The 25,308-nt window shown below is 36.6% G+C and overlaps 2 protein-coding genes across 3 annotated transcripts in view; one reads left to right on the forward strand and one right to left on the reverse strand.

Annotated features, from left to right (window-relative positions):
* kcnip1b (Kv channel interacting protein 1 b) overlaps window positions 1-25,308 on the forward strand; it is a 56,790-nt gene that overhangs the window by 12,416 nt on the left and 19,066 nt on the right. Inside the window, exon 1 of one of the 2 annotated variants that reach the window (XM_084104250.1) lies at window positions 22,653-22,887. The exons of the other annotated variant lie outside the window; for it this stretch is intronic. Within the exon in view, the coding sequence (XP_083960376.1) occupies window positions 22,830-22,887 (58 nt within the window). The 5' untranslated portion in view covers window positions 22,653-22,829. Of the gene's footprint in view, window positions 1-22,652; window positions 22,888-25,308 lie in introns of those variants that run through there. 2 annotated transcript variants of the gene reach the window in all.
* Window positions 1,985-5,258, reverse strand: LOC311076707 (C-type lectin domain family 10 member A). The gene is made up of 6 exons (XM_084105099.1): window positions 4,997-5,258; window positions 4,766-4,903; window positions 4,474-4,662; window positions 4,164-4,291; window positions 3,933-4,039; window positions 1,985-3,837 (listed from the first exon to the last, which is right to left on the reverse strand). The coding sequence occupies exons 1-6, from the start codon at window positions 5,112-5,114 to the stop codon at window positions 3,684-3,686; spliced, it is 834 nt and encodes a 277-aa protein (XP_083961225.1). The 5' UTR covers window positions 5,115-5,258; the 3' UTR covers window positions 1,985-3,683.

The raw sequence follows: 25,308 nt of genomic DNA on the forward strand, positions 1-25,308 counted from the left end.
GCCGGCGTGATTTGCTTGCTTTTTTTATTACATTTAGTTATTACATTTTATTACATTTAGTTTATTACAGAATAGCATAAAAAAGCAAAGTGTCCTTTAAACAATAAAATAACAATGTCAAGATTGTATGTAAATTAACAATGTTTATCATTCTCCATATTACCTAAACTGATAAATTCACTTTTATTTGTCAATTAGTTGTTTCAAAATAGCACACTTCAAGTTAACTAATCATTAACACACTTGAAGTAGGGTGAATTTGGGTAATCTGGGACATTTTTTGCAATTTTGACTTTTGACCAGAGGATACATGCTCATATATGAGTGTTTTTGTGCCAAAAAAAAAAAAAAAATTCACCTTTGGGTCACCTTTGTAATCTGGGACACGTGTATTAGGCCTAAAAAACAAGCCTATATTCACCATACTTTATGCATTTCTTAAACACAATATCACCAATTTTTAAAAAGCATTATGAAAAAATTACACGTACAGAAATCTTATTAAGAAAATGTATATAATTCGTAGAAATTTCAAATTCATCACACATATAGGCTAGTCATATTTTTTCATAAAGTGTTCCAATATCAGGAAAAATAATTGATATCTCTACCCAGAAAATTGTAGGTTATTGGAGCTTTTAGGTTGTTACTAGTACATTAAAAGGTCAGACAGCTGATCAATTTATGGTTAATGTTTTTTTTTTTTTTGGTGTCAGTGCAGTAAGCTAAAATAATTAAGGAAGTGAGGAATTAATCATAAAATATTAATTTTTGGGTGTACTATCCCCAAAGAGACGGCTTGAGCAGCCTAATTTTTTTTTTAAATAATATGTGACCCTGGACCACAAAACCAGTCACATGGGTCATTTTTATTTAAAGGTGCTCTAAGTGATGTTGGGTGACGTCACTTGTTGTTGACGTTTAAAGTTTTGTCAAACAAAACGGAGGCTAGCTAGACCCTCCCTCCTCCTCATCCGCGCACTAACCTCCCAAACCACACCCCAAATTTTTCTTGTCGGTTATTGGCTGGAACAATTTATGTTTTGTGGTGCGGGTTAGCCCAGTTTGTTTTTGTTGCCGTTTGTGGAGCCTGGGGTGTCTACAGAGATCACGTTTTTTTAAAGTGTGTTCAGGGGACAGGCAGCTAGCGGATGGTGAGGAGATGTTTTCTGTATGTGACAAAAAATGTTTTGGCCTAAAAAACATGTGACATCGCTTAGATTTATGCATCATCTGAAATGAAAACATAAGCTTAGGATAGGACAATATTTGACAGAGATACAACTTTAAAGTTGTCCATTTATGTTCGCGATTGTGCTGCATTCACTCACAAAAATAAATGTTTTATGTATTTATGGTTGGAAATTTACTAAATATTATCATGGAACATGATCTTTACTTAATATCCTAATGATTTTTGGCATAAAATAAATAAATAAATAAAAACGTTAAGTTTGACCCATATAATGTATTGTTGGCTATTGCCACAAATATAGCTACCCGTGCTACTTGTGACTGGTTATGTGATCCAGGGTCACATATATACTTGTAATACTTTTAAGGTCCCCAAACAATTTTTGTTCTGAGTTCTTTTGGGAACTTAACTGGGGGCATCAGATCCCACTAAACTTCACATCTTGACTTCTAAAGTAAATATATGAAACTGTTTGCTGATTTTACCTTCTATATATATATTTCTCTTCACATAGTTCAGGAAATATGCCAGTTAATTATTGAAGACAAGTAAATTACCATTGTCATAATTGTTACGAAAAGCAGCAAGACTTTGTAGATAACTGTTGTATGAAAATTAATTGTGAGAAGTATTGTGATCTGAAATATTCTTTCTTGATACATAAGTGAGTATATGTGTGTAGTAGCATGCATCAATAGGTTGTCACAGTATTTTCTGGCCCCTTGATACAGCAAAACCTTAGGTGACTATATGGTAGTGTTTCAATGAATCACAATGGATTTGTTGTTTGATTAACATTAATGACATATAGACAACAGCAGCTATTTATAGCTGTCACTTTGAGACCGATTGCACGGATCCAATATAATGATGCACATCCTTCTCTTGTTCTCTTTCTCTTGTTCTCTTCTCTTTTCTCTCTTATTTCTCTCTTATTTCATTTTATCCGTGTTACATTTCATCTGCAATAACAATGTGGACTTTTATAAAGATCCGTTTGACCATTAATTTTAAATGCCTCATTATCCATTAATATGAGGAGAGTTCTCCACATGATAGACCCACGACTGCAGATCAACGTGCATTTCTCTCCGATACAGTAGGAAATGAAATATGGAGGATGTTAACTGTGACAAGATGATTGACAGGCCAGTTTACTGTGACAGGATGCGACAGAGAGCAACCGTTAAAGACAATGTTGTATGATACATGATACTTACATTTTAACTATCACATCTCTGTCACAAATGGGTTTTAATGAGCGCATCATGATGGAGATTAAAAAAAAACCCAAAATGAATAGTAAATCTACTGGATAACAGGTAAGAGAAACAGTATAACATAATCACGTAAATCATAGATGACTCAGAACAAAGGGAGCTGATGGCTTAAACACATAGGGTAAGATAATTAACATAGTGGAGCGGCTAAGTGCTTATGTTTGGCAGAATCGTTCAGTTTATGATACAAGCGTGAAAATTGGCATGAGCAGTCTCCATGGGTCACTTGACAAGAAAATTGTCCGAGCCACTTGAAATTTCAAGATGGTGGACATTTTTCAAGATGGCCGACACCTTAGTGGAGCAGTTAGGCTTAAGAAATCATTTAGTTGGTGATACAAGCATGACAATTGCCATGAGTCTAATTGCTCCACTAAGGTGGTGGCCATCTTGAAAAATGGCCGCCATCTTGAAATTTCAAGTAGCTGTAGGTGGCTTATTGTCAAGTGACCCACAGAGACTGCTCATGCCAATTTTTATGCTTGTATCACCAAATAAACCACTATATCACTTAACTGCTCCACTAAGGTGTCGGCCATCTTGAAAAATGGCCGCCATCTTGAAATTTCAAGTAGCTGTGGGTAGTTTATTGTCTAGTGACCATCAGAGACTGCTCATGCCAATTTTCATGCTTGTATCACCAAATAAACCACTATATCACTTAACTGCTCCACTAAGGTGTCAGCCATCTTGAAAAATTAAAAATCGTGAAATTTCAAGTGGCTCGGACAATTTTCTTGTCAAGTGACCCATGGAGACTGCTCATGCCAATTTTCACGCTTGTATCATAAACTGAACGATTATATCACTTAGCCGCTCCACTAACAGAACTGGAAACAGGTGTGGAAATCGATTAACAACCATAGAAACTAAAAATCAGTACATGCTTTTATAATGGGATTTTGGGAATGGGAAAATACTTTGTGAAGTTCACTCGCAAGTCCTTTCTGGTCGATTGGAAAGCATTTACTGTAATCCCATTTTTGCACATTTTGTATTTCTCCTAAATTAAATAAACCTGACTCATCTCATCAGCTCTTTAAAAGAAACTCCAGTACATGAAATAGGTGTCTGGCAAAAGGGTACATTCAAAATGTGCTGTTGAGAGTGTCCTCCAGAAACAAGGCTGAGAAACACTGCTTTAGATGATCAATTATTACACAAGTTTTGTTCATTTAATCTTGCACCAAAAAAGGTGTGCGATGTTCCTATGGCAGTGTGAGTTGTGAAATACTCTTCTCACAGATCCATTGAAACTCTTTATTACATTCAACATCATGCCACCTTTGGTCATGATCCACAATCACAACACAGTTCTCGATTCTATATCCATTAGGCTCTCCAGACCCCCAGATGCTGAAACTGCAGATCAGCATTAGATGTTCAGTGCTGCTTTCTGTGTGATATGATACTGAAGAATCATTTATTAGATATTAATCAGTTCAGTGTTTTCTCACCCAGAGGTCAGTGTGCTTCCATCAACCCATTTCCATGTGTTCTCCACATCACTGTCAGTCAGACCAATATAGACAGAAGTACCACCAAACATTTTCTTAACAAAATCCTGAGCAGATGAAACAGTTGCACATTTATATCATAAACAGACAATAGACACATTTCATCTGACCATCTCTCATTTAGTTGCTACACACACACAAACACACTTCTTTATTCTTTCTCTCACTCACTTGTTCTTCTCTGTTGTTTATGATGATCAGATCTGCTCCTCTCTCTGTACAGTCTCTTCTGCTCTCAGTCCAGTTCTTTGTCTCATTCGGCATGTAGTAAAGACTGGATTTATAGTAAGTCAATCCATCTGTAAACAACCAGTTTAGCTGTTAGCTCTTTATTCCCATTACACTCACCTGTCAGTAACTTATAACAGATAGTAAACTCATAGATTCTGTACAGTGAAATTTATTGTGAGCACAATCCAATTACATCATGTTTTAAAAATGTCTGCTGTATAGCAAATAACATAGATTAAAGAAACTTTACCATAACTCTGAAGATTATTTCGTAGCTGGTTTCTCTCATTGGTCAGGTTTTCATTCTTGGATATGAGCTGTTGTCTCTCTTGAGTGAACGTGACACACAGCACTATGACTGCAGTCAGCAGAAGAACACACAGCAACACCAAACACACTGCAGCTGCTCTGGAGCTTCTGTTCCTCACAGAATCACTTCCTGAACACCACAGATATGATGTTATTTTCTTTATTTATCAATTTAACACAGCACACATCAACTGAAAGTATTAAAAAATGAAGTGAATTATTAATCTCAGTACCTGTGCATTCAGATGGTTTAATTTGCGTTGAGTCTGTGATCTCTTTTCCAATTTTATCTTTGATAACATCATAATTTTCGTAGATCTCATCAGTGGTTTGTCTATCTTTTCTGTGCATTTTGCAGGGTGTACTCCTTTCTATAATTTCATTTACACTTTCATTTTACAATTTAACACAGCACACATCAACTGAAAGTATTAAAAAATGAAGTGAATTATTAATCTCAGTACCTGTGCATTCAGATGGTTTTCTTTGTGTTGAGTCTGTGATCTCTTTTCCAATTTTATCTTTGATAACATCATAATTTTCGTAGATCTCATCAGTGGTTTGTCTATCTTTTCTGTGCATTTTGCAGGGTGTACTCCTTTCTATATTTTCATTTACACTTTCAGACAGTTTCAGTGTCGTCTAGATGCCAACGAACTAACTCTAGTTTCTCTCCTGCAGTGGACTTTAGTTCCTCATCTGTGTTTGTGTGCCCAGAATTTATGCAGAAAGGAACTGTTCTTTTGTGGAAATGTTTCAATTATGTATGCATAAAGGAACTTCAAACCACACAAAGTTTTTTTTTTTTTTTTCTATTCATATTTCAAGTATTTATGCAGAAAGGAACCGTGTTTTGTGGAACTTTAACTCACCACAAAAGTACACTTGTTTTTTTGTTTTTTTCCACAGTGTGGATTGGGTTCATTTGAATAGGATTTAAATGCAGATATCAAGGCATAATCATTCAGTGTCTTTGTTTCAATTCATCAGGGGCTTGATCAGTTGGATAGTGGGTGCTGTTTGAAAACTTTTGCAGCTTTTAACGTTTATATTGTTGCTGGTACATCAAAGGTCCAGCCTGCTGATCAGTTTATGGTTTTAGCAGCGGCTGCATTCACACTCTGCTCACAAGTTATTTGTCGATTTTCAAAGAGGTGGCCTTAAAATAACTACTGTCAGTAACGTTTGGGCCAAATCTGTTAAGGTACATCCAAACCAAAAGATTTTTTGGTGTCCCTAGTGCAGTTAGTTAAAAAGTATTTTTAAATAAAAAGAAATGCATCTTGTTTGTTTTAGGGATGCTTAGATTTGTATACTGGAAAATGAGTCAAAAATACTGCAATATAGTACCTTTTTTTTTTACTTATATAGTTCAAATTGTACAAAAAAACTTCATGCCAATCTCATTTAGGGTCCATCATTGCCTGTCAGCTGAATGTTTCAACAGTGACCTCATGCAGCAATCAGATCTCTCAATGAAAAGATGTAAAGAAGATGTGTTCCTTATACTCCCTGATGGTTATAGACTATGGCCTTGTCCACACTAATACGTTTTCGTTTGAAAACGCATATCTTTCTTTCCGTTTTGGCCTTCCATCCACATTGAGACGGCATTTTCATTAATGAAAACAAAGCTTTTTGAAAACACTCTCCAAAGTGGATACATTTGAAAATGCTGTTGTAGTGTGCACTGTCAGAACGGAGGTATTTAAAAACGATGATGTAAGTTTAGTCATGTGACGCATATTCAGTGGCGTAGCGTAAATCCATAGCCAAATCCAAAAAGGAGCCGACTAGTCAGACACTTACTGCTGCCCATACAGGGTTTTTCCTGCATTGAAATGTTTTGGGCGGCCACCATAACGAATTTTTGTTCTACCAAAGCCTTATTTGATCAGTCGATTTATGAGTGATGACTGCTGCGCTTGTGATAGGGCGCATATTAACTGAGGGAGAGAACGAGTACAGAGACAATCTCATTTAGGTGTAATAACAAAGTGTACTTTTATAAAGATCCGTTTGACCATTAACTTTTAAATGCATCATTATCCATTAATATGAGGAGAGTTCTCCACATGAAAGACCCAAGACTGCAGATCAATGTGCTTCTGTATTTCTCTCCGATACAGTAGGAAATTAAATATGGAGGATGTTAACTGTGACAAGATGATTGACAGGCCAGTTTACTGTGACAGGATGCGACAGAGAGCAACCATTAAAGACACTATTGTATGACGTGACAGTACTATGTCCCAAAGCATGTGTACTCTTTTGCTACACGCTACACAAGTATCTACTTCTTCTTTACAAAAAGAGTACATACTTTTAGGGCGTAGTATAAGTAAGCGAAGGGAGACGCAGCACTACTGATCCTGAAGATCATTTGAAGATCCTGAAGTTTTGCTGCTTCAGGTGTGTTTAACTAGGACTGGAATAAAGTCAGCTGGAAGGTGGGCCTCTAGGAGCAGGATTGGACACCATTGCTTTAGATCAGTGTTTCTCAAACCCTGGTCCTGAGCTGGATTACTATTGACAGGGCCCCTACACAGTGTTCAATGCTCTCTAGTTATTTGAAGTTCACTTCACTTGTCAAAATGCCTTCATTCAGAACATCCTGCAACATCAAACATAATGACACTTGAGTCGCGCATATTAGAGGAGTTTAATATACTTCTGTAAATAAATATAAATTACCATACATTTTTGTAATACATATGTGTATAATACATCAATGTGTATATTTAAATATAAATGTATTATTAATTTAAAAATATAATTGTCTTATTCAAAATGACTAAACTGAGAGATAAAAAAATGTTCTAATATTTTCTAATATTCTAAGATGTGTATTTCATCTAACCGTTTAACTATTTAACCGCAATCATGATATTTGCATTGTAACTATTGCATCTCACACACTTTACACCCATGAAAAATGCCCTACAAACCACTCCTGTTACTGATTAAACTTAATAATAATGCCAGAGCTTCAACTCCTTTTAATGCCTTTATTTTATACAAACATTTTACACATTATATATGTCTCCCTAATTAAATAACTCATTCAACTCATTACAAGAAACTCCAGGACATGAAATGGGTGTCTGACAAAGGAGATGTTCAAATGCACTTGAGAGCATCCTCCAGAAAGGAACTGTTTTTTTTTTTTTTTTTGATTTTTTTTTTTTTTTTGGTTTTTTTTGGAAATGTTTACATTATTTTTGCATAAATGAACTTCAACGCACCACAGAAGTACACTGGATTTTCTTTTTCTCAGCAGTGTGGATTGGGTTCATATCCAATAGGTTAAAGGGTTTCTTGTTTTGAAAGGCTTCTGTGGGGATTTATGTATTTAAAGCAAAACCAACTATAGGGAACTATAAAGATCTATTCTCATGATATATTGATTATTTTACTACTGATATGCCAATAGTTAGCTGCTGGTTGTTTTTGCTATAAAAGGTTTAGTTAAGAAGTGACGTTATCTTTGTAGATAAATATAAGTTGTGTACATATGATTGTATGTAAACTGTATCTACATTTAAATTTCTTTTTAAAAAAATTTAGTTTTAGATATAGGTAGATGCTATTTTCACTAACTGCAAACATTAGTCACTAATTGCACTAAGTGCAAATAACAAAAAATATTTGTGTGTATTTGAGTGTAAGTGGCAGAAACTATTTGCACCTCAGTGTATTGTAGTACATTATCATAGTTTCATATGACAACATATGCAGATAGGATAATTTATCACCTTTTCAAAAAAAAAATTCAAGTATACAGTGGGTACGGAAAGTATTCATACCCCTGGTAAATATGATAAAAAATGGCTGTAAAAAATAAATCTTTCATTCAAAATTTTTTTTATCTTTCATTCAAAAAATTGGCAAAAATCTAACCTTTCATTGAAGTAAAATAATTCAAATTGGGGGGGAAAATCACATTATGAAATAAATGTTTTTCTCCAAAACACGTTGGCCACAATTATTCATACCCCTAGAATGTTTAATGAATAAAATATCTCTGAAGTATATTCCCATTAATATTTACCTTTTTTTAGCACACCAGGGGGACTAGGAACATGAAATTATCCAGCCATGACTTCTTGTTTCACAGGATTTTAAATATGAGGAAACACAAAGGCCAAATTCCCTTAATCATCCATCACAATGTATAAAACCAAATAATACAGTTCTGATTTGCAGCAAAAGATTGTTGAGCGTCACAAAATAGAAAGTGGCTGTAAGAAAATAGCTAAATAATTGGAAATACCCATTTTGACCATCAGGGCAATAATTAAGAAGTTATAATAAAAAGTTAAAAGTAAAAATGTTACAAACCTACCAGGAAGAGGACGCGTATCTATATTATCTTAATGCACGGTGAGGAGGATGGTTTGAGTGGCCAAAGACTCTCCAAGGATCACAGATGGAGAATTGCAGAGATTAGTTGAGTCTTGGGGTCAGAAAGCCTATAAAAAAAATAAAACAACCCCTACATCCCCACATGTTGTTTGGGAGGGTTTCAAGAAAAATGCTCCTCGCTCCTCCAAAAACAAACTCCAGCATATTCAGTGGTCAGACACGACTGGAACTTCAAACAACACCGGGTTCTGTGGTCAGATGAAACTAAAAAAATAGCTTTTTTGGCAGCAAACACGCTAGATGGGTTTGGTGCACACAAGGATAAAAAGTACCCCATGTGTACAATTTAATATACCACTGGATCTTTAATGTTGTGGGCCTATTTTTCTGTTGGAGGTCCTGGACTTCTTATTCAGATACATGGCATCGTGGATTCTATCAAATATCAATGGATAAAAAAATCCAAACCGGGCAGCTTCTGCTAGAAATCTTATAATGGGCCATGGTTGGATCTTCCATCAGGACAACGATCAAAAACAAACATCAAAATCAACAGAAAAATGTGTTTCGGAGCACAAAAAGCATCTGCCATGAGCGTCCCAGTTCCCTGACCTGATGAGTGGAGTGAACTGAAGAGAAGAAGCACCAACATGGATCTGGGAATCTGAAGGATCTAGAGAGATTCTGTATGAAGGAATGATCGCTGATCTCTTGTCAGATGTTCTCCAAACTCATCAGGCATTATAGGAGAAGACTCAGATCTGTTATCTTGGCAAAAGGAGATTGCAAAAAGGTATTTACTAAAAGGGTATGAATAATTGTGGCCAACGTGTTTTGGAGAAAAACATTTATTTCATAATGTGATCCCCCCCCCCCCAATTTGAATTCTTTTACTTCAATGAAAGGTTAGAATTTTGCCAATTTTTTGAACGAAAGATCAATTTTTTTGAATGAAAGATTTATGTATGAATACATATGAATACTTTCCGTACCCACTGTATATAAAATAAACATCCCTCCAAACTGATATGCAATGTAAAAAGGGAAAAGAATGGGATTGGGAAAAGGCAGATTTGAACTCTGATCAGTCGTGTCAATAGTAATATCTCTTGTTCTTACTCTCACACTACTAGTTATTAGCTCTGTGTCTTTTGTCAATTTATCTAGTCCAGTGGTCGGGAACCTATGGCTCGCAAGCCACACCTGGCTCTTTGGCAAAAATCTTGTGGCTCGCAAGGTCTCTCACCCTTGAGAGACGGCTCCGTATGCTTTTGAATCGCTCTTGCGGTACTTTGATGTCATAAACCGATCGGTCTGTGAAGCGTCGGTTCAAGTCGAACAAGCCTGTTGGCATTGGTTCATCGTCTTGATTGTTCATGTTCACAGGTGTGTCTTGTAGTCATCAGTCCTTGTGTATTTCAGCCGCCATGTTTGCCATGTTACTTTGTCTAGTATTGTTCCTGTAACCATTGTCAGTGAGTGTCAAGTCAAGTCAAATCAAGTAAAGTCTGTTGTTTATTTTGTATCTGTTCACGTTGGAAGTTAATAAATACTGCACTTGGGTTCTATCAATCTCGCCTACAGTGGACTGTTACAGTCGGACACATTTATCTTGGTGAGCAGAAAAAAATGCAGCACATCTCAATATTGGTACAAGTGTCAAGATTCCTGTCTTGTGTTCTCCTTGTCTCGTGTGGACTTTTATGTTATTTTCCTGTTCTATGCCATGTTTGTCAACTGAGCCAGATCGATAAAGTCCAGGATATAGTCCTCTATACTGCGGACTCCTTGTCAGAGACGCATAAGTCTCGCTGCTGGATCCATATGTGTTCTGGTGTTCTGTAACGCAAAGTGTTTCAGAAACAAGGAATAGGAGGATCCAAGTGCAGTATGGCAGTTTATTAACAAAAATAACACAAAAACATCCAAGCCACAGGAGACAGGCAAAAAACTAGAGTAAATCCAAACAAGGGGTAAAACAGAACTGAAAACAACTCACAAGAAACATCCACTAAGGACAACACCAGACAAAGAACATGAGAAACACTTGGGTATATACAAGGGAAGATTGGCAAACAAGACACACCTGGGAACAATCAGGAACTAATAAACAAGAAAATCTACAAAGGACTACAAAACATGGCACAGAACAGGAAATTAAATTAAATTGTTAAAAATTACAAACAGACACATTAAAAATTGCTAAAGTAATTTTTACTAAAGTAGGAATAAGTTCATATGAGACTGAGTAGTCTCACTGTGTATCCACCGAGACTAAAGACTAAGAAACAGCTGTTAAAATGCCAGATGTCTGCAGAGGCCAGATGTAAAACTCACTGGAGTGAAGACAGAGACTATGTCTGGTCGGCAACAGTTCTATCTCTTCCCTGCAGAGTGAACATAAACGTCTACTACGATACTCTAACTTAGGGTATCTTACGTTATCTCTCTCTCTGTCTTGCCCTCACTTTCTCTCTCTCTAACAGCAGATCGAAGCAGACAGGGCACGTCTCCATCTTTAATTTTTAAATCACTCGTCCCGTTTTACGTAATCTACTTCCTCCTGCAGTTTATTTTTATCCCCAGCATCCCAATCCATCTCTCGCACTCTTCCTCTCCATTTCTCTCCTCCTTTACCCATCATTCCTCCGTTTTCATGACACTTCCCCACATTCTCTCATCTCTTTCCCTCTTTCTCTGCTCTTTGTTTCTCCATATCCATCATTTCCTTCTCTCTTGTCATATGCGTGCTGACCCACGGCATGAGGCCTTGCGTCGGGTCGATGTTGCACAACTCTTACAGAGACGATCGTTGTTGGCTCAGATTTGCTCGCTGGGAGTTTACGAGCCACTGAAACAAACATTACGAATCATTTAGTAATGAGATCAGTGCATTATATCAGAACGGCAGCAGAATAAGTGGCGTTCACGCTGATAGCGATTTTATCCCTGCTAGGCACTGTACTATCGCTTGTAAGCTTTCTAGCAATACCTCAGGAATGACAGAGCATGTGCTTTTGGTAAAAGTGGGTCCCCAATTTGCAACGAGTAGCTTACAATCAGTGTTAATAACTTTAAACCAATAGACTGACATTATTATTATCATTATTACCAAGTTGCATTGAAAATGAATGACTTTACTCTGGCAGCTTTGTTACCTCGTATCATTGTCAATGTGAATGTCCTTTACCTGGGACTTGTGTGTGGGGGAACACTAAAATATGCATATCAATGTATGTACATCAGAAACTGGGTCATTTTTTACATTTTATTTTGTGATTTTCCTGAAACTGAAGTTAAGCGCGCATGAGAGAACAGTGTGACTCTTTACCCCTCTAGGCGGATATGTGACCTCTAATAGGAGGGAAGCATTATGCTTAGTATAATGAACTTTAAAGGGGGGGTGAAATACTCAGTTTCAGTCAATCTCATGTTAATCTTGAGTACCTATAGAGTAGTATTGCATCCTTCATATCACCAAAAAGTCTTTAGTTTTATTATATTTATAAAAGAAAGATAGGCTGTACCGAGTCTTTCCGGCGTGCCGTGTGGGCGGTGCTTACGCGCCGATAACTAACAACACACAGACATTTGAAGCAGTTTTACTCACCGCCTGCGGTTCCAACGCACGACCGTGAACCTTTATCGTTGGGACTGCTCCATCCTTAAGCATTAGACAATCTGCAAATCCGGCGTCGAACTGGGCCTTGTTTATAAAACCTACGCAATGCAGCGCTGCTGATGATTTCCTGTTGAAGCGCATTGATGTGCGCGGTCTCGCTCTCCTCTGGTCAACGTGTGCGCGGGCGCGCTTTTCCGAAATGCTCATATAAGGAGTTCCACTCTCGTCTACGTCATTAGATCCACGATCGAAAAAAAACAGCCGAAACTTGTACCAACCCGGAAGTAAGATTTTCGGCACAGAAATTCTCCGTTATTCGTCCAAAATATTTTTTTTTAAACTTTGGCCATGTTTAGCATGAGTATCCATCTCTTTAACACTGTAAACAACTCTGAATACATGAAACACCATTGTACCCCCCCTTTAAAGGGTTTTTGGAGGAGGTACATTTATTAAATGGACAACATGCTGGACCAAACAAAACTGCCGCTTACAGGAACTAAAATGAATATGACATCTATGATGCTGCATCAAAAGAATTCTGTGCATCTCTTTGATTATAGGCACATTTTTATTTTCAGCAAGGCTCATTTGAGAAGATATACATATATATAATCTGTATTAAGGTTGGACAGATGGTTTCCAAGGAGATAAATGTGGTGTGTGTTAGGCAGGCCCTGAAAATATTGATGTTCTTCCTACATATATGTGATTTAATTTTTTTTATGATTTTAAAAGTATATTTTATAAACTCATCTTCACTAACAGTATAGTTATGCAGTTATGTCCACACTAAAATTCCATAAATTACAAGATCAAAATTGGACAATAGAGATATCTGACACAAGTCAAACATGCAGTGAATGTTAGGAAGCTATTGGGCTACATAAGAAAAGCATGGTTGCTCATTGAACTGGACAAAGAGGAATTTAGTTATCAAGATTAGTTGACTTATTGTATGCACAGCTGTGGATAAAAGTTGCTTACAACTGCACAGCATCACTGCCTGACATTGCAGAGGTTTGGTGGGAGATAATGTGTAAAATGCTGCCCTCTTTTGGTTCAAGGAAGTACTATCTATGTACACCTGTTAAAGGGATAGTTAACCCAAAAACCATAATTTACTCACCCTTATGTTGTTCCAAACCTGTATGAGTTTCTTTGTTCTGTTGAACACAAAAGAAGATATTTTGAGTGCACGATAGTTTGGGTGAACTATCCCTTTAAATTAACCATGAAATCAATATTGACAAATCTCAGAGCACATCTTTCTTTCTTTTCTTTTTATGACTGTTTAGAATAACCCAGGTTTTCTATTTTAAATGTGAAATGCACTTTTGTTTACTTACACTCCTTAGAGCCTTTCACACTTGAAATAGTTAACCCTGGGTCATCCCTGGTATACAGAATCCTGGGTTATCTTCCTTCATGTTTCACACTGCTCATAATTTACCCAGGGTAAATTCAGTGTCAGTGTCATTGATTGGACGAACGAAGCACGCGACCTTTAGAGCAACGATAATCTGGGGCACAGGGGCAGTGTAAAAAGCCTTATTTCTGAGTTACATGGGCTATTGAGCTAAACTATGCAATATTTTTTCTTCTAAATTAACAAAATGTAAATAATGACTGAGTACATCATAAATCCATCTTCCAATCCGTGTTTTTGCCTCACCCTCATAAAATTAAGCCTTTAATAATTATTTATGTTTTAGAGCTGTCAAGACCAGGGACGGATTTCGCGGGAAAATGCATAGGCTACTTCCGTCATTCATCCTTGTTTACCTCATATCCATAAATAAAGGCTACTAATATGCAGTGGAAGGTCCTAATGGCTTGAAAAGCCACAACAAATGAACCTCGAACTAAAACGTGTTTTCCAGCCAAAAAGGAACGCAATAGTGCTCCTAATAAAAAAAAAATATAAAAAAACACAAATCAACACTGGCATGGAGTTTCAGGAATAATTGCATATCATCACATTTTCTGTGCATTGACAGAGTTCACAAAACAGTGTTTATGCATAAAGCCATCAGATTCACCAGCACAAAATAGAAGTGTAGAAGCAAAACTCACCAAACAACCAAAACAATGTACCTCCGCAACTAACTTGTAAGTTTTATGCTTCAACCGCTAGAGGGCGGTGAGCCTAACTTTAACCATTAAAGGTGCCTTGTGTCAAAAAAAATACATTCATACTGCACATTCCATACCAGATGGGGGCAGTATACCTCCAGAAAGTGAGTTGGTCTACTCTAGAGTATGAATATGACATCTTCAAGCTACTCCCCTTCACCTTTACCAGTGAATATGTTCATATTCGTTTTGTTCATATTACATTTTTATTGTTAGTTTGAATTACATTAATTTGACAGACAGCATTCGCTGATGTTGACCAAGCTAGCGCCAACGTAACCAGAGCTTCCAACTTGTCACTTTTCACACGCTCTCACGCCACACATCCATTTTCTCACGCACAGAAAAATCGCGAAGCAAAGAGGACACGGAGACCGACAGACTAGACAGACAGAGCAGGTTAGTTATGATATAAAAAAAATCTCAGCTCTCAGATTCTGTCAATTTTATTACGCAATTCAAACAATACCATTTTGGCGCTTGTAAATGTTACACGACAGATCCCTAGCGCACGTGAACCGTGAATCTCTAATAGTAGAGATTTACTATTAGTCATCTCTACTAATAGTAAAAAAACATGAACACTGTTAAAAGATACAGTAGGCTACAACTTACCAAAATGTATTCCTCATACATAATATCGACCAATCAGTGTTTTTTATCAGCGTGAAGAGGTCAATAACACAGTTGGAGAACAATTATGTCAGATTTACCTCAGGAAAGCCATTTAATAAACATAATATAGGTCATGTAAGTTAGTTGGCAAGAAAAAAAGAGCTATAGAGATTGTGCTATATATGTGTACTATTACAATACTATATTTATGTACGTTGTATATACGTTTATCGAACAGCCTTCAATACATTTCTATGTTATAACTTCCCGAAAAAACTACACAAACATATAAAACAAACTTCTAACGAAATACTAACAGCATCTTACTTACCAATCCAAAAGAAATGTTGCAAGTTCGGAGTCGAACCTCATTTCTTTCATGTCCATTAGTTGTCTCCAGCGATGAAAAGCAGTGCCAATGTTTACTCTGGTTCTGTTCCTTTTTTTTATCAGATTTTATTTGAATGTAGTAGTGGACAGTAGGCTACTTTCCACACGATTGACATCAGGTTCAAGTACGCCCACAAGCCGTGCGAGTTATTCGTGTATTGCATGTTTGACTGGTGGTTATGTTGCCCGCATACCGCCTCCCATGGCCGAAACTGGTATTACGACACCTGTCGGGCCGTGGCTAGTAATGCTAATGCTAATTCAGGTTGATATCTCTGCAGCACTATAACTTTTTTTAATGACATCATTGCCCTTATTTCTTCTCATTCTTTTGATGCGTGTAGCTCATTTTTTGGATATTTTTACCTCAATTCTGACACATGGCACCTCTAATGTCTGACAGCTTTGGTTTGGTTTCTTTGGTCCCATCATAACCACAAGAGGGCAGTATATATCCAACATAAAAGCACTTGAGGAAAATCCCTGCACTAAAATGATTTAATGCTCTTCTGTAAGCATTCAGAGGGTGGCTGGTAAAATTAGATATGGCAAAAGGAAAATACATCTGCAGCCAACAGGCTCAACAAATTACCTACAAGGCAAAAACATGTGTAACAGCTATTCATCAAGAAACTGACTACAAGTTAGAAACCTGAAAAACACCGTTTAGGCACTGCACAATTGAATAATCAAGCCTGTACGTTTATTCTCTATGGCATAAACAGCATGCCATGTCGGCTATTTGCAGCATTTGTAATCTTAATCATATCACACTCACAAATCATACTGCAGCCCTTGCGCGGGCACGAGGGACTGTTTACATACAGTGGACAGCAGGCCTGGAGCAGAAGCTGACTGTGAACTGTGGGTATATGAGGGGGCATGGTCTGATGATCCACCCTAGGCAGGAACTCACATACTGTGAGCTGCAGCTGCCGCTGTCGAGCAACTGATCCATTAGCTTTGAAAATACCATATAACGAGATGAATAACGTCATTTTAACAATATTAAGCTGGTATGGTGCATTTTCTCTGTTCTTTTTGTCCTGTTGTTAGTATTACAGTGCAGAGTAGCCTATAGCTTACATATATATACTCAGAGGAAAATTTGACTGCAAACTAAATGGTTAATGTAAATATCGATTTCGGCTCAGATATTTAATCTAATCCTATGGAGGAATACAAATAGAAACAAATGAGACAATTCACAGACAGAAGGAGTGTAGTGCTATAAAAGTAATGTGAATAGCATTTGTTTTCTGAGAAATTCATAATAAGTTTATATTGGGATCTCTGAATTTTGATTAATGTTAGTCACAACATTGTGACATTGTTGAGATCTTGGCATAAGCTAAATTACTTTTTCACAAGAGAAAATTTTCATATTTTGTGTTGAAAAATTAAAAATTTATTTATTTATTTTTTACTTTCCCACTGACCAACCAATAAAATGTAACTTGGTCACATACCCTGAGCTGCTGCTGTTACATTAATACTAATGTAAGACTGGAAAAACTGGAAGAACTGGAAGAGAGGGCTACTCTCATTAACATTTGAACTCTCTTGCTATATTACCATCCCCATTCAAGACACAATGACACTTGAGTTGATCACCTCCCAATTTACACATCATTCCCTTCACCCATCCCTACCTGAATTCACCCAAAAATCGATATGGTTTAATATGAACAATTATCATTCAGTATTATACATGTTTGGTATCATTTGAAATGTCTCAGTGCGACTGGTACAAAGGTCTCATTCCCACAGAAGTAAACCAAAAAGGTAATAAGGTGTGAAGAGTTTAGAGATATCTTGTTACTGCTGTGGGTGTGTCCCCATGTAAATCAACCTCTGTCCCCAGTAGTCTTGGACGGTGATTAATGCAAATTCCCACTGTGAACTCATCTTTACATTTGAAAAGAGGTTTCTGCCTTGGTCTGAGTATTTATGGGGATGCTGAAGAAGGATCGTGGCGATTTGTAACTCAACGTAGCCTGTGATGCAGAGAGTGGCCAAGAATCTCAGCATCATGTATTTTCTAATGTCAGGTTCGCATCTTTTTATTCCAGAGCATGTGCTGTTTTGTATTTATTATCTTTGAACTGATTATGAAATTGGCATGATACATTTACCTGACATAATAAGTTGTTCCATTTGATTTTATTCTGACTTGCTCTGAAATTGTTTTCCCAAGTAGATTAAACGGATTTGTATGTTACCTCAAATCTGCGTCAGATTAGTGATGACTAATATTTGGCGCTAATTCAAGTGTACTTGGTTTTGCTTCTTTTTTTTTTTTACAAGAAGGGAATTTCCGTTTAGGGCAGCAAATGCTATTTGACCAACCTAAATTTGGGTGTGTCTTACCTCTGTTTTAATATAATGTTACTTTAGATAAGTGTACGTGAGAAATCACGGCATGGCCAATCCAAAGCTATTATAAGAGAAGTAAAGTTGGTCGACTTATATCTGTAGTAGTGGCCATACCTCTACTGAAGTAAACGTTACTTTAAATTCAAGTATATGCAAAAACCATGGGGGCTATACCAAAGTATCTTTGATTGTGTAAGCGTGAATGCAATCATCTCAGGTATACAGTATAGCCAATTACCTCTGTTCAGTGACCGAAGCTGGCGAGTTTGTGAACGTGAGACCCGCGTAAAACAGAAGGCGTGAGGACCTCAAAAGCGACATAGTTTCTTAATCTGAGCAGGTAAAATATAATTAAAGAATTATCAAACATTCGCTCACTTTTAATGATGCTCAGATATCATTAAAACCTTTTTCATTTACGGAGTAAGATGAAATAACGAAGTAATACATATGAGAAAATGTATTTCATTTAATCTTGTTGTGTTGCGTAAAAGGAAAGACAGTAACACGCAAAGACCTTCGCCCGTATTATTGGAAAACCGCCATTGGACCGATAATCGGGCTTACACTAAGCAATAGTGAATAACAGAGGAAGAATCCAGAACCAGCTCTCTTGTCTCTGTACTCCTTTATCTGGTGTTGTTTAATAAACATAGCAAATACAAAAATCTGATTGACTGTTTAAAAACATGCAAATACTGTTTAACTATATTGTCTGTGACAAGCAGAAGACAAATTATATGCAAAAATAGGACCTAATTTTCGTGCCAAACGTGTTGGTGTGAATAAGAAAAGTTAAAAGGACACTTAAAAGGTTCTGTCAGGTGATTCAGAACCGTTTATGGGTTCCCATCATGGGACCATTTTATAGATTTAGCTTTAGTTAAATCATTTAAATTAATTTTTAACATTAACTAAATTTTTATTAATTAAACAGCTCGAAAACGTACTTATCAGTAGAAAATTTTTAAATAACCTGTTTAACATGAAAGTATTTTGCAATCATTTAATAAAAATAAAAAAAATCTTCTTTTCAGCTGCTGTCTTTATGGAAGTAAAATGAGTTGAGCTTCATGCTGACTTAAAGAAAAAGTCTCAATTTGTTTGCCGTTTAATCTCACTGCTGTCTAAGAGAAACGGTCAATAAAAAATAAAGAGATCTTCTTTGTGATTTCTCTTTCCTAGAAAAACAGTATCTGATCTTGAACTGAGAACACACAGATCAATCCTGTGTCCTAACCTCACCTGCCTCAGATCCTCCACTGCACCAGCAGTTTCCTCTGACAGCAGAAGCATAGACACGCAGGGCGGGTGGAAACGGGGATGATGGGGAAGAAGATTAAGGAGAAGAAGAAGAAAGGGATGGGCAGATGAAAGGACACAGAACGATGTGCAAGCACGTTGCTGAGACATGTTTTAGCTCTTGACAGAACAAGAGTTTCTCTTTCTCATCAACATTTCCTTCTATCGCTTTGTCTTTTATTCTGCATCACTTTCATTCCCTTCTATCCGGCTGTCAGACATTTTCCTCCGCACACAGAGAAGAAGAGAGATTTGTGCAAAGATGAAGGGCGCAAAGCCTCGTCCTCACAATTCCTCGTCATCCTCACATCAACCCTGTTCTTTCTAACCTCATCTAAGCCTTTTTTCTGAATTCGTTCTCCCTCCCGAGGACATGCTTTAGTCCTGCTGTTTATCCAGTGGTTTTTCCAGTTCAAGGATTTGATGCTCTTAAATCTCTTTTTTTAAGAGCCAGAATGCTTGTATTTTAATTGCGGGGTGTAATTGAATCCCTAGTCTTTTCCCTCTGTGTGTGAAAGAGTCAATATTGAGTGCTGAACTGAAAGATGTTAATGTTTAAGTGGCCCAGATAGATAAGAGTCCAGCATGTTCTAGGGAGCGAGTGAGAGAGCTTCGGTTAAAGTGATTATTTTAATCCTCACACTGTGATACTCTAACCACTGATAAAGTGAGAAATCCAATGGTTCAAATCAAATGTACATTTCCAAAATCCACTATAGAAATGGAAAAGGACTGCATATTTAATCAAAATCAAAATATGTAGACAGATATAATCAAACAATGCAATAATAAATAATATTCAATATTTTATTCAACAAACAAATCTAGCGTTCAAAGATTTGGGGTTAGTAAGTTCTTTGTTTTTTGAAAGAATCATGGTTTCCACAAAAAAAAAAAAAAAATTAAGCAGCACATAACATTGATAATAATAATAAATGTTTTTTTTTTTTTTTTTGAGCATCAAACCAAATCATGTGACACTAAAGACTGGAGCAATGGTGGCTGAAAATTCAGCTTTGACATCATATAGGTCTAAAAAACTGTTATTTTAAATTGTTATATTATTTCACAATATTGCTGTTTTTCTGTATTTTTGACTAATTAAATGCAGCCTGAGTGAGCATAATAAACTTTTGATTGGTACTGTATATCCAACCATTAATCTTAATAGGACTGCTGTACTATAAGTCATACTATATGCATAATTAAAAAAGCAACACCAACAAAAACATTAAGTCACCCCATCCAGTAATAAAATGTGTTAAAATCTACATTAGAGATCAAAGCATTCTCTAATATGACTCTTTTCAATAGCAAATCATTCTCAATGTTTCACAGTATGTGTCTTCAAGAGCTGTATAGTCCCAAACCACCGACATATTTAACATGTATGAATAGTATTAACATTTCTAATTTAAACGGTAAAATATCTTAAAGGGGTGGTTGATTTTGATTTCACTTTTTAAACTTTAGTTAGTGTGTAATGTTGCTGTTTGAGCATAAACAACATCTGCAAAGTTACAACGCTCAAAGTGCAAAGCAAAAGAAGATATTTACTTTTAAAGAAATTGTTTTTTAAGGGCTGGTAGGGACTACAATGAGCTTCTTCACGGGTTAGTGAAATCACTAACCCTAAAATTTACATAAACCCTGCCACCAGGAACGCGATTTATAGATTATCATGACAGAATATGACTAGAAGATAGTTAACTTCACATCAGCAACATAAATCCATCAACTAACCATTCAGAAATGTCCTGTTGCATTCTACATGTTGTCACTTCTTGAGTCTCTCCATCTTTGTCCGACCTCGGTTTGAATATAAAAGGCTAAATGTTTTTTCAATTTTCAGTGCCTGTCTGTGTGAGGTTATCGGAGCTGCTAACACACACACACACACACACACACACACACACACACACACACACACACAAGCTCTTGAAGCTCCGCCCTCTGTGCTGGGAGCAGCAGCTCCTTTGCATTTAAAGGGACACACACAAAAACGGCGTGTTTTTGCTCACCCTCAGAAAGTGACAATTTGAACAAATATCTGTGGGGAATTTTGAGCTAAAACTTCACATACACACTCTGGGGACATCAGAGATTATAGGATTTAATATGCAGCTAACTGGTGTGCATGCATGGTAAAAAAAATAAGCAGAAAACGTGTAGGGAAGAGCTTTTGAATACCAACATTTCTGGCATTTTTGGGGACAGGGCACATTTACGTACTGGAGTAGGATTTTTCTCCATCTCTGGTAAGATAGCAATAATGATGATAAGTGTGTTCATTAATTATTAGGGGTGCAACGGATCACAGTTGATCCGTGATCTGTACGAACCAGGCCCCATGGTTTGGCACGCATGTGATTCGAGGATTAAATGCTAAGTTTAACCATCATAGAGTGAAAGTGTATCATTTGGACATGTTTTGTCTTGCCAGTTTACTCATTCAAACGATTTTAAACGTGGAAGAAGAGGCAGAAATCAGGACTCGATTTCGCACGCAGAGAGAGAGAGAGAGAGAGAGAGAGAGAGAGACGGGTTTCAGACAGCGCTCGAACACCAAATTAGTTCCTCTTTCAGCTTGAACGGACGTTTTCAAGCGTTTACTTCAGCTTGAACGCACACATACACAAAATTATGTCAAAATACCCATCTCAGCAAGTATTCTCTCGGTTATGTCGTAAGTGAACAGTTGAGAAAGAAACTGGATGTGTATCAGTATATTCGGTCGGTGCATTCGTTCTTAAAGTGACAGCAGCTTAATATTCCTGATGTTGTCTGTCATTAATGTTAAAATACAGCTTTGACAAAGATGAACCTGTTTAATTTCTCCTGTGAACAAATATTGTTAGAAGATAGAAGATAATGAGGAGAGCAGCAGCTTGTAGGATAAGTGTGCCGCGTAAAATGCTCCCTTGAGAACCAGACCAAAAAAGTTATGTGCATATAAATACGATATTTGTAGGCAGATTTCACCAAAAAGTGTGAACACTGTGGCACTATCAAATCAGTACTTATTTTTACAATTTTGTTTGATGATGCTGGTGCTACAGATATTACACACTTTACAAAATCTCTGACTCAAGACAATCATCTTTTCATACCTGCTGGACAAAGATATCTGATATAAAATATATCTGCACCCACAAGTGTTCTTACTCACTGCTGAAAAGACCTATTAACTACTCAGTTTTATCACTCCCTCATTCACCACTAGTATATGAACCACTCACCATCTCTCACCCTCTCCCTCTCTCTCTCTCTCAGCCCCCAATAAAAGCTCAGGAAATGATGAGCATCCTTCAGAGTCCACATGATAGACAGACAGAACGCGGAGGAAAGTCAGAGACAGCGAGAGCTAAGTAACCAACAACCCCGAGAGCGAGAGAGGGTTGAAAAATCAGGAGATAAAATACAAAAACAGGGAATAGTGATTTTTTTTCAAACCAAGATCAAAGTGAGGAAAGTGAAGAACTCTTTTGAAGATGGGTGTGGTGTTGGGGACCTTCTCTATGCACACCAAACAGGTCACCTACAGGACAGGTAGGATCCAATTTACACATTAACCAGTTAGAAATACATTCACTAATGAGTTATTGGTTTGTGAGATCAAAGGATAGATAGATGAGAAAAATTAGAGAATTAGACGATATTAGATTCAGTGTCATTTTGATGATTTTTAATAGATTTCTTTGAGTGTATGGCTTTTTTTTTTCTTGTTCTACTTAGTGTGTGACTTGAATGTCTGCATGTGTGTTTCTAACCCAGATAATTTTTGGAGAACAAAATTGCAACAGAATGCCCTTGAAGTTGGCTAAACCAGAAAAACTCCTCTCGGGGCCGTGTTAAAAGGGGGAAATGGTGCATAAAGAGACTAAATAATTTTTTATTCACTTCCACAAATTCCAGAATTGATATCTCAAAGGGCAAGCAAATAGCAATTTTAATTAGCCAAATTTTAGTTTCAATAAAGTCAATGAGAAGTGCGAAGGATGAATTGAATGTGTTTGCATATGCTGGCATGGGCGCCATACAAGGCATTATGAGTTATGAAAGTATTACATGGTCATTTATTCCATGGAGGATGTAGGAGGCGGAAAACCGGAGTGATCAGGCTGCAAGTATGTGATAAGAAAATGCATAAAAAGAGGAAAAAGAGAAGGCGGATTGTTAGTGATTATTTATGCCTTGAAGGTTAATTAACCAACACTGTATGCAAAATTACCATTTCTGATTCGCCACAGCCTTAATGCACTACAGAATATGCTAAAACAATACAGAAGCAAATCAACAAATCAACAACACTGCACTCACATGTGTGAGCATGTGTTTATACTCACTCATAAGAGCAATAGAGAGCCACACTTCATATACACAAACACACACGTATACACACATCAGAGACCTGAAGAAAGATTAAGGAGCCGAGAGGATTACGAGTTCTGGGCAGAAAGACAGAAAACTTGTTTGAAGTCTTCAGTAAAATCCCCAGGAGTTACAGGAGCTGTCTGCGAGTTTATAACTAGAGAAAAACTGTGTGTCAGCTATGGCACTCAGCCCTGATGGACTATAACTTCTGCTGGATTTCTGAACGCCGCTGCTTCAGGTTGATGCATTGGGGATAAAAACTGTGAGGATGATCACTAGGAGATTTCAGTTTCAACTTTAAATAGTGTTTCTCTACTTTTGTAGTTTGTAGGAATGGCCTATAAAGCACTGCGACTGCACTATGTTTTAAAATACTATGTTTGTATTTGTGTTTGTGTTAAACCCGTAGGTTTAACTCACTTTGGTGGACTTTCCTTTAACCCCTTAACTGTCATCCCCTTTTTGAGGATGGACATTAAAATGCACTATTCAAACTTAAATGGTTGTAATTCAAGAATGCTTTGGAATATAGACCTAAGTTTGGTCTTGTTTTAAAGAAAACACTCAGCAGATTATTGCTGAAGTGAAAGCATGAAATCAAAAAATGAAAGTATGAAAAAGATATGGAAGTTTAAATTTACAGTAAATCAAATATATTGTACTTAATATTTTTTCTTTTATATAAAATATATATGTTTTACAAAATATTTTTTACTATACAATTACTATAAAATCAAAGCAACATATCTAACCAAGTTGATATCACAAAAATTGAAGTTCCCATGATATTTTGTTAAGGCGTAATACCTAAAATAGCCACCGGGTGACATCTCATTGAATTTTATTGTATGCATTCAGCCGTAACAAATTAATACATTTCTGTCTAAATATCACTTCTCTCACACAATATGGAACCTTGAGACTCAGACCTTTCTGACAATATGTGTTTTGTCAAGATTAGAAAAGGTTTTGATCATAAATTATGAAACATGATGACGCCCAAAAGGGGAGGAGCCCGATAAAAGAATTTAGAATACCGTTTCTATGGTAGCGCAATGTCCAATTTCAAAACGGTTTTCACAGGATGAATTCTGAGTTCATAAGCTTTCAAATGATACCTAATTTATGATAACTACTAAAATGTGTGATGTAATAAAAAAAGGCAATAAAAAAGATAATATTATATTTTAGAGGATAATATAATATTATACTTTTTAGATTATTATACATTTTTTTATTGCTAAATATTAGATTATATGTTTTATTATGAACTTTTAGCATGAAAACCAAAGTTTCAATTATTAAAAGTGTGTGCGTCGACTTTTTGTGACAAAGGTCAGAACTCTTGTTATGATGTAGATTTTTTGAGGTGCACTCTTGTCATAAATTCATTTATTGCTGTTCCTACATAATTTGTAACAAAAAACAGTGCTAAAATATCTATTTAGGAGTCTTAGACCTTTCCAACGATATATAGTTTGTCATGATTAGATTAGGATTTAATTGTAAATCTACGCTAGCGGGGCGTAACAGTTAACAGGTAATTTTAGTTTTTAGCTAACTAGAAAATGAGTTCCAGACATCACAAAACAAGTT

Source organism: Abramis brama (assembly GCF_963993115.1).
Source record: "Abramis brama genome assembly, chromosome: 25".
Lineage (NCBI taxonomy): Eukaryota > Metazoa > Chordata > Actinopteri > Cypriniformes > Leuciscidae > Abramis > Abramis brama.

Bases quoted from the DNA above. Each gene is read 5' to 3' on its own strand.
- LOC311076707 (XM_084105099.1), bottom strand. From the start codon at position 5,114: ATGCACAGAAAAGATAGACAAACCACTGATGAGATCTACGAAAATTAT. The intron at 4,663-4,765 runs GTACTGAGATTA...TGTGGTGTTCAG, and splicing joins TAAACCATCTGAATGCACAG to GAAGTGATTCTGTGAGGAAC. The intron at 4,040-4,163 runs GTGAGTGAGAGA...TCATCTGCTCAG, and splicing joins TAAACAACAGAGAAGAACAA to GATTTTGTTAAGAAAATGTT.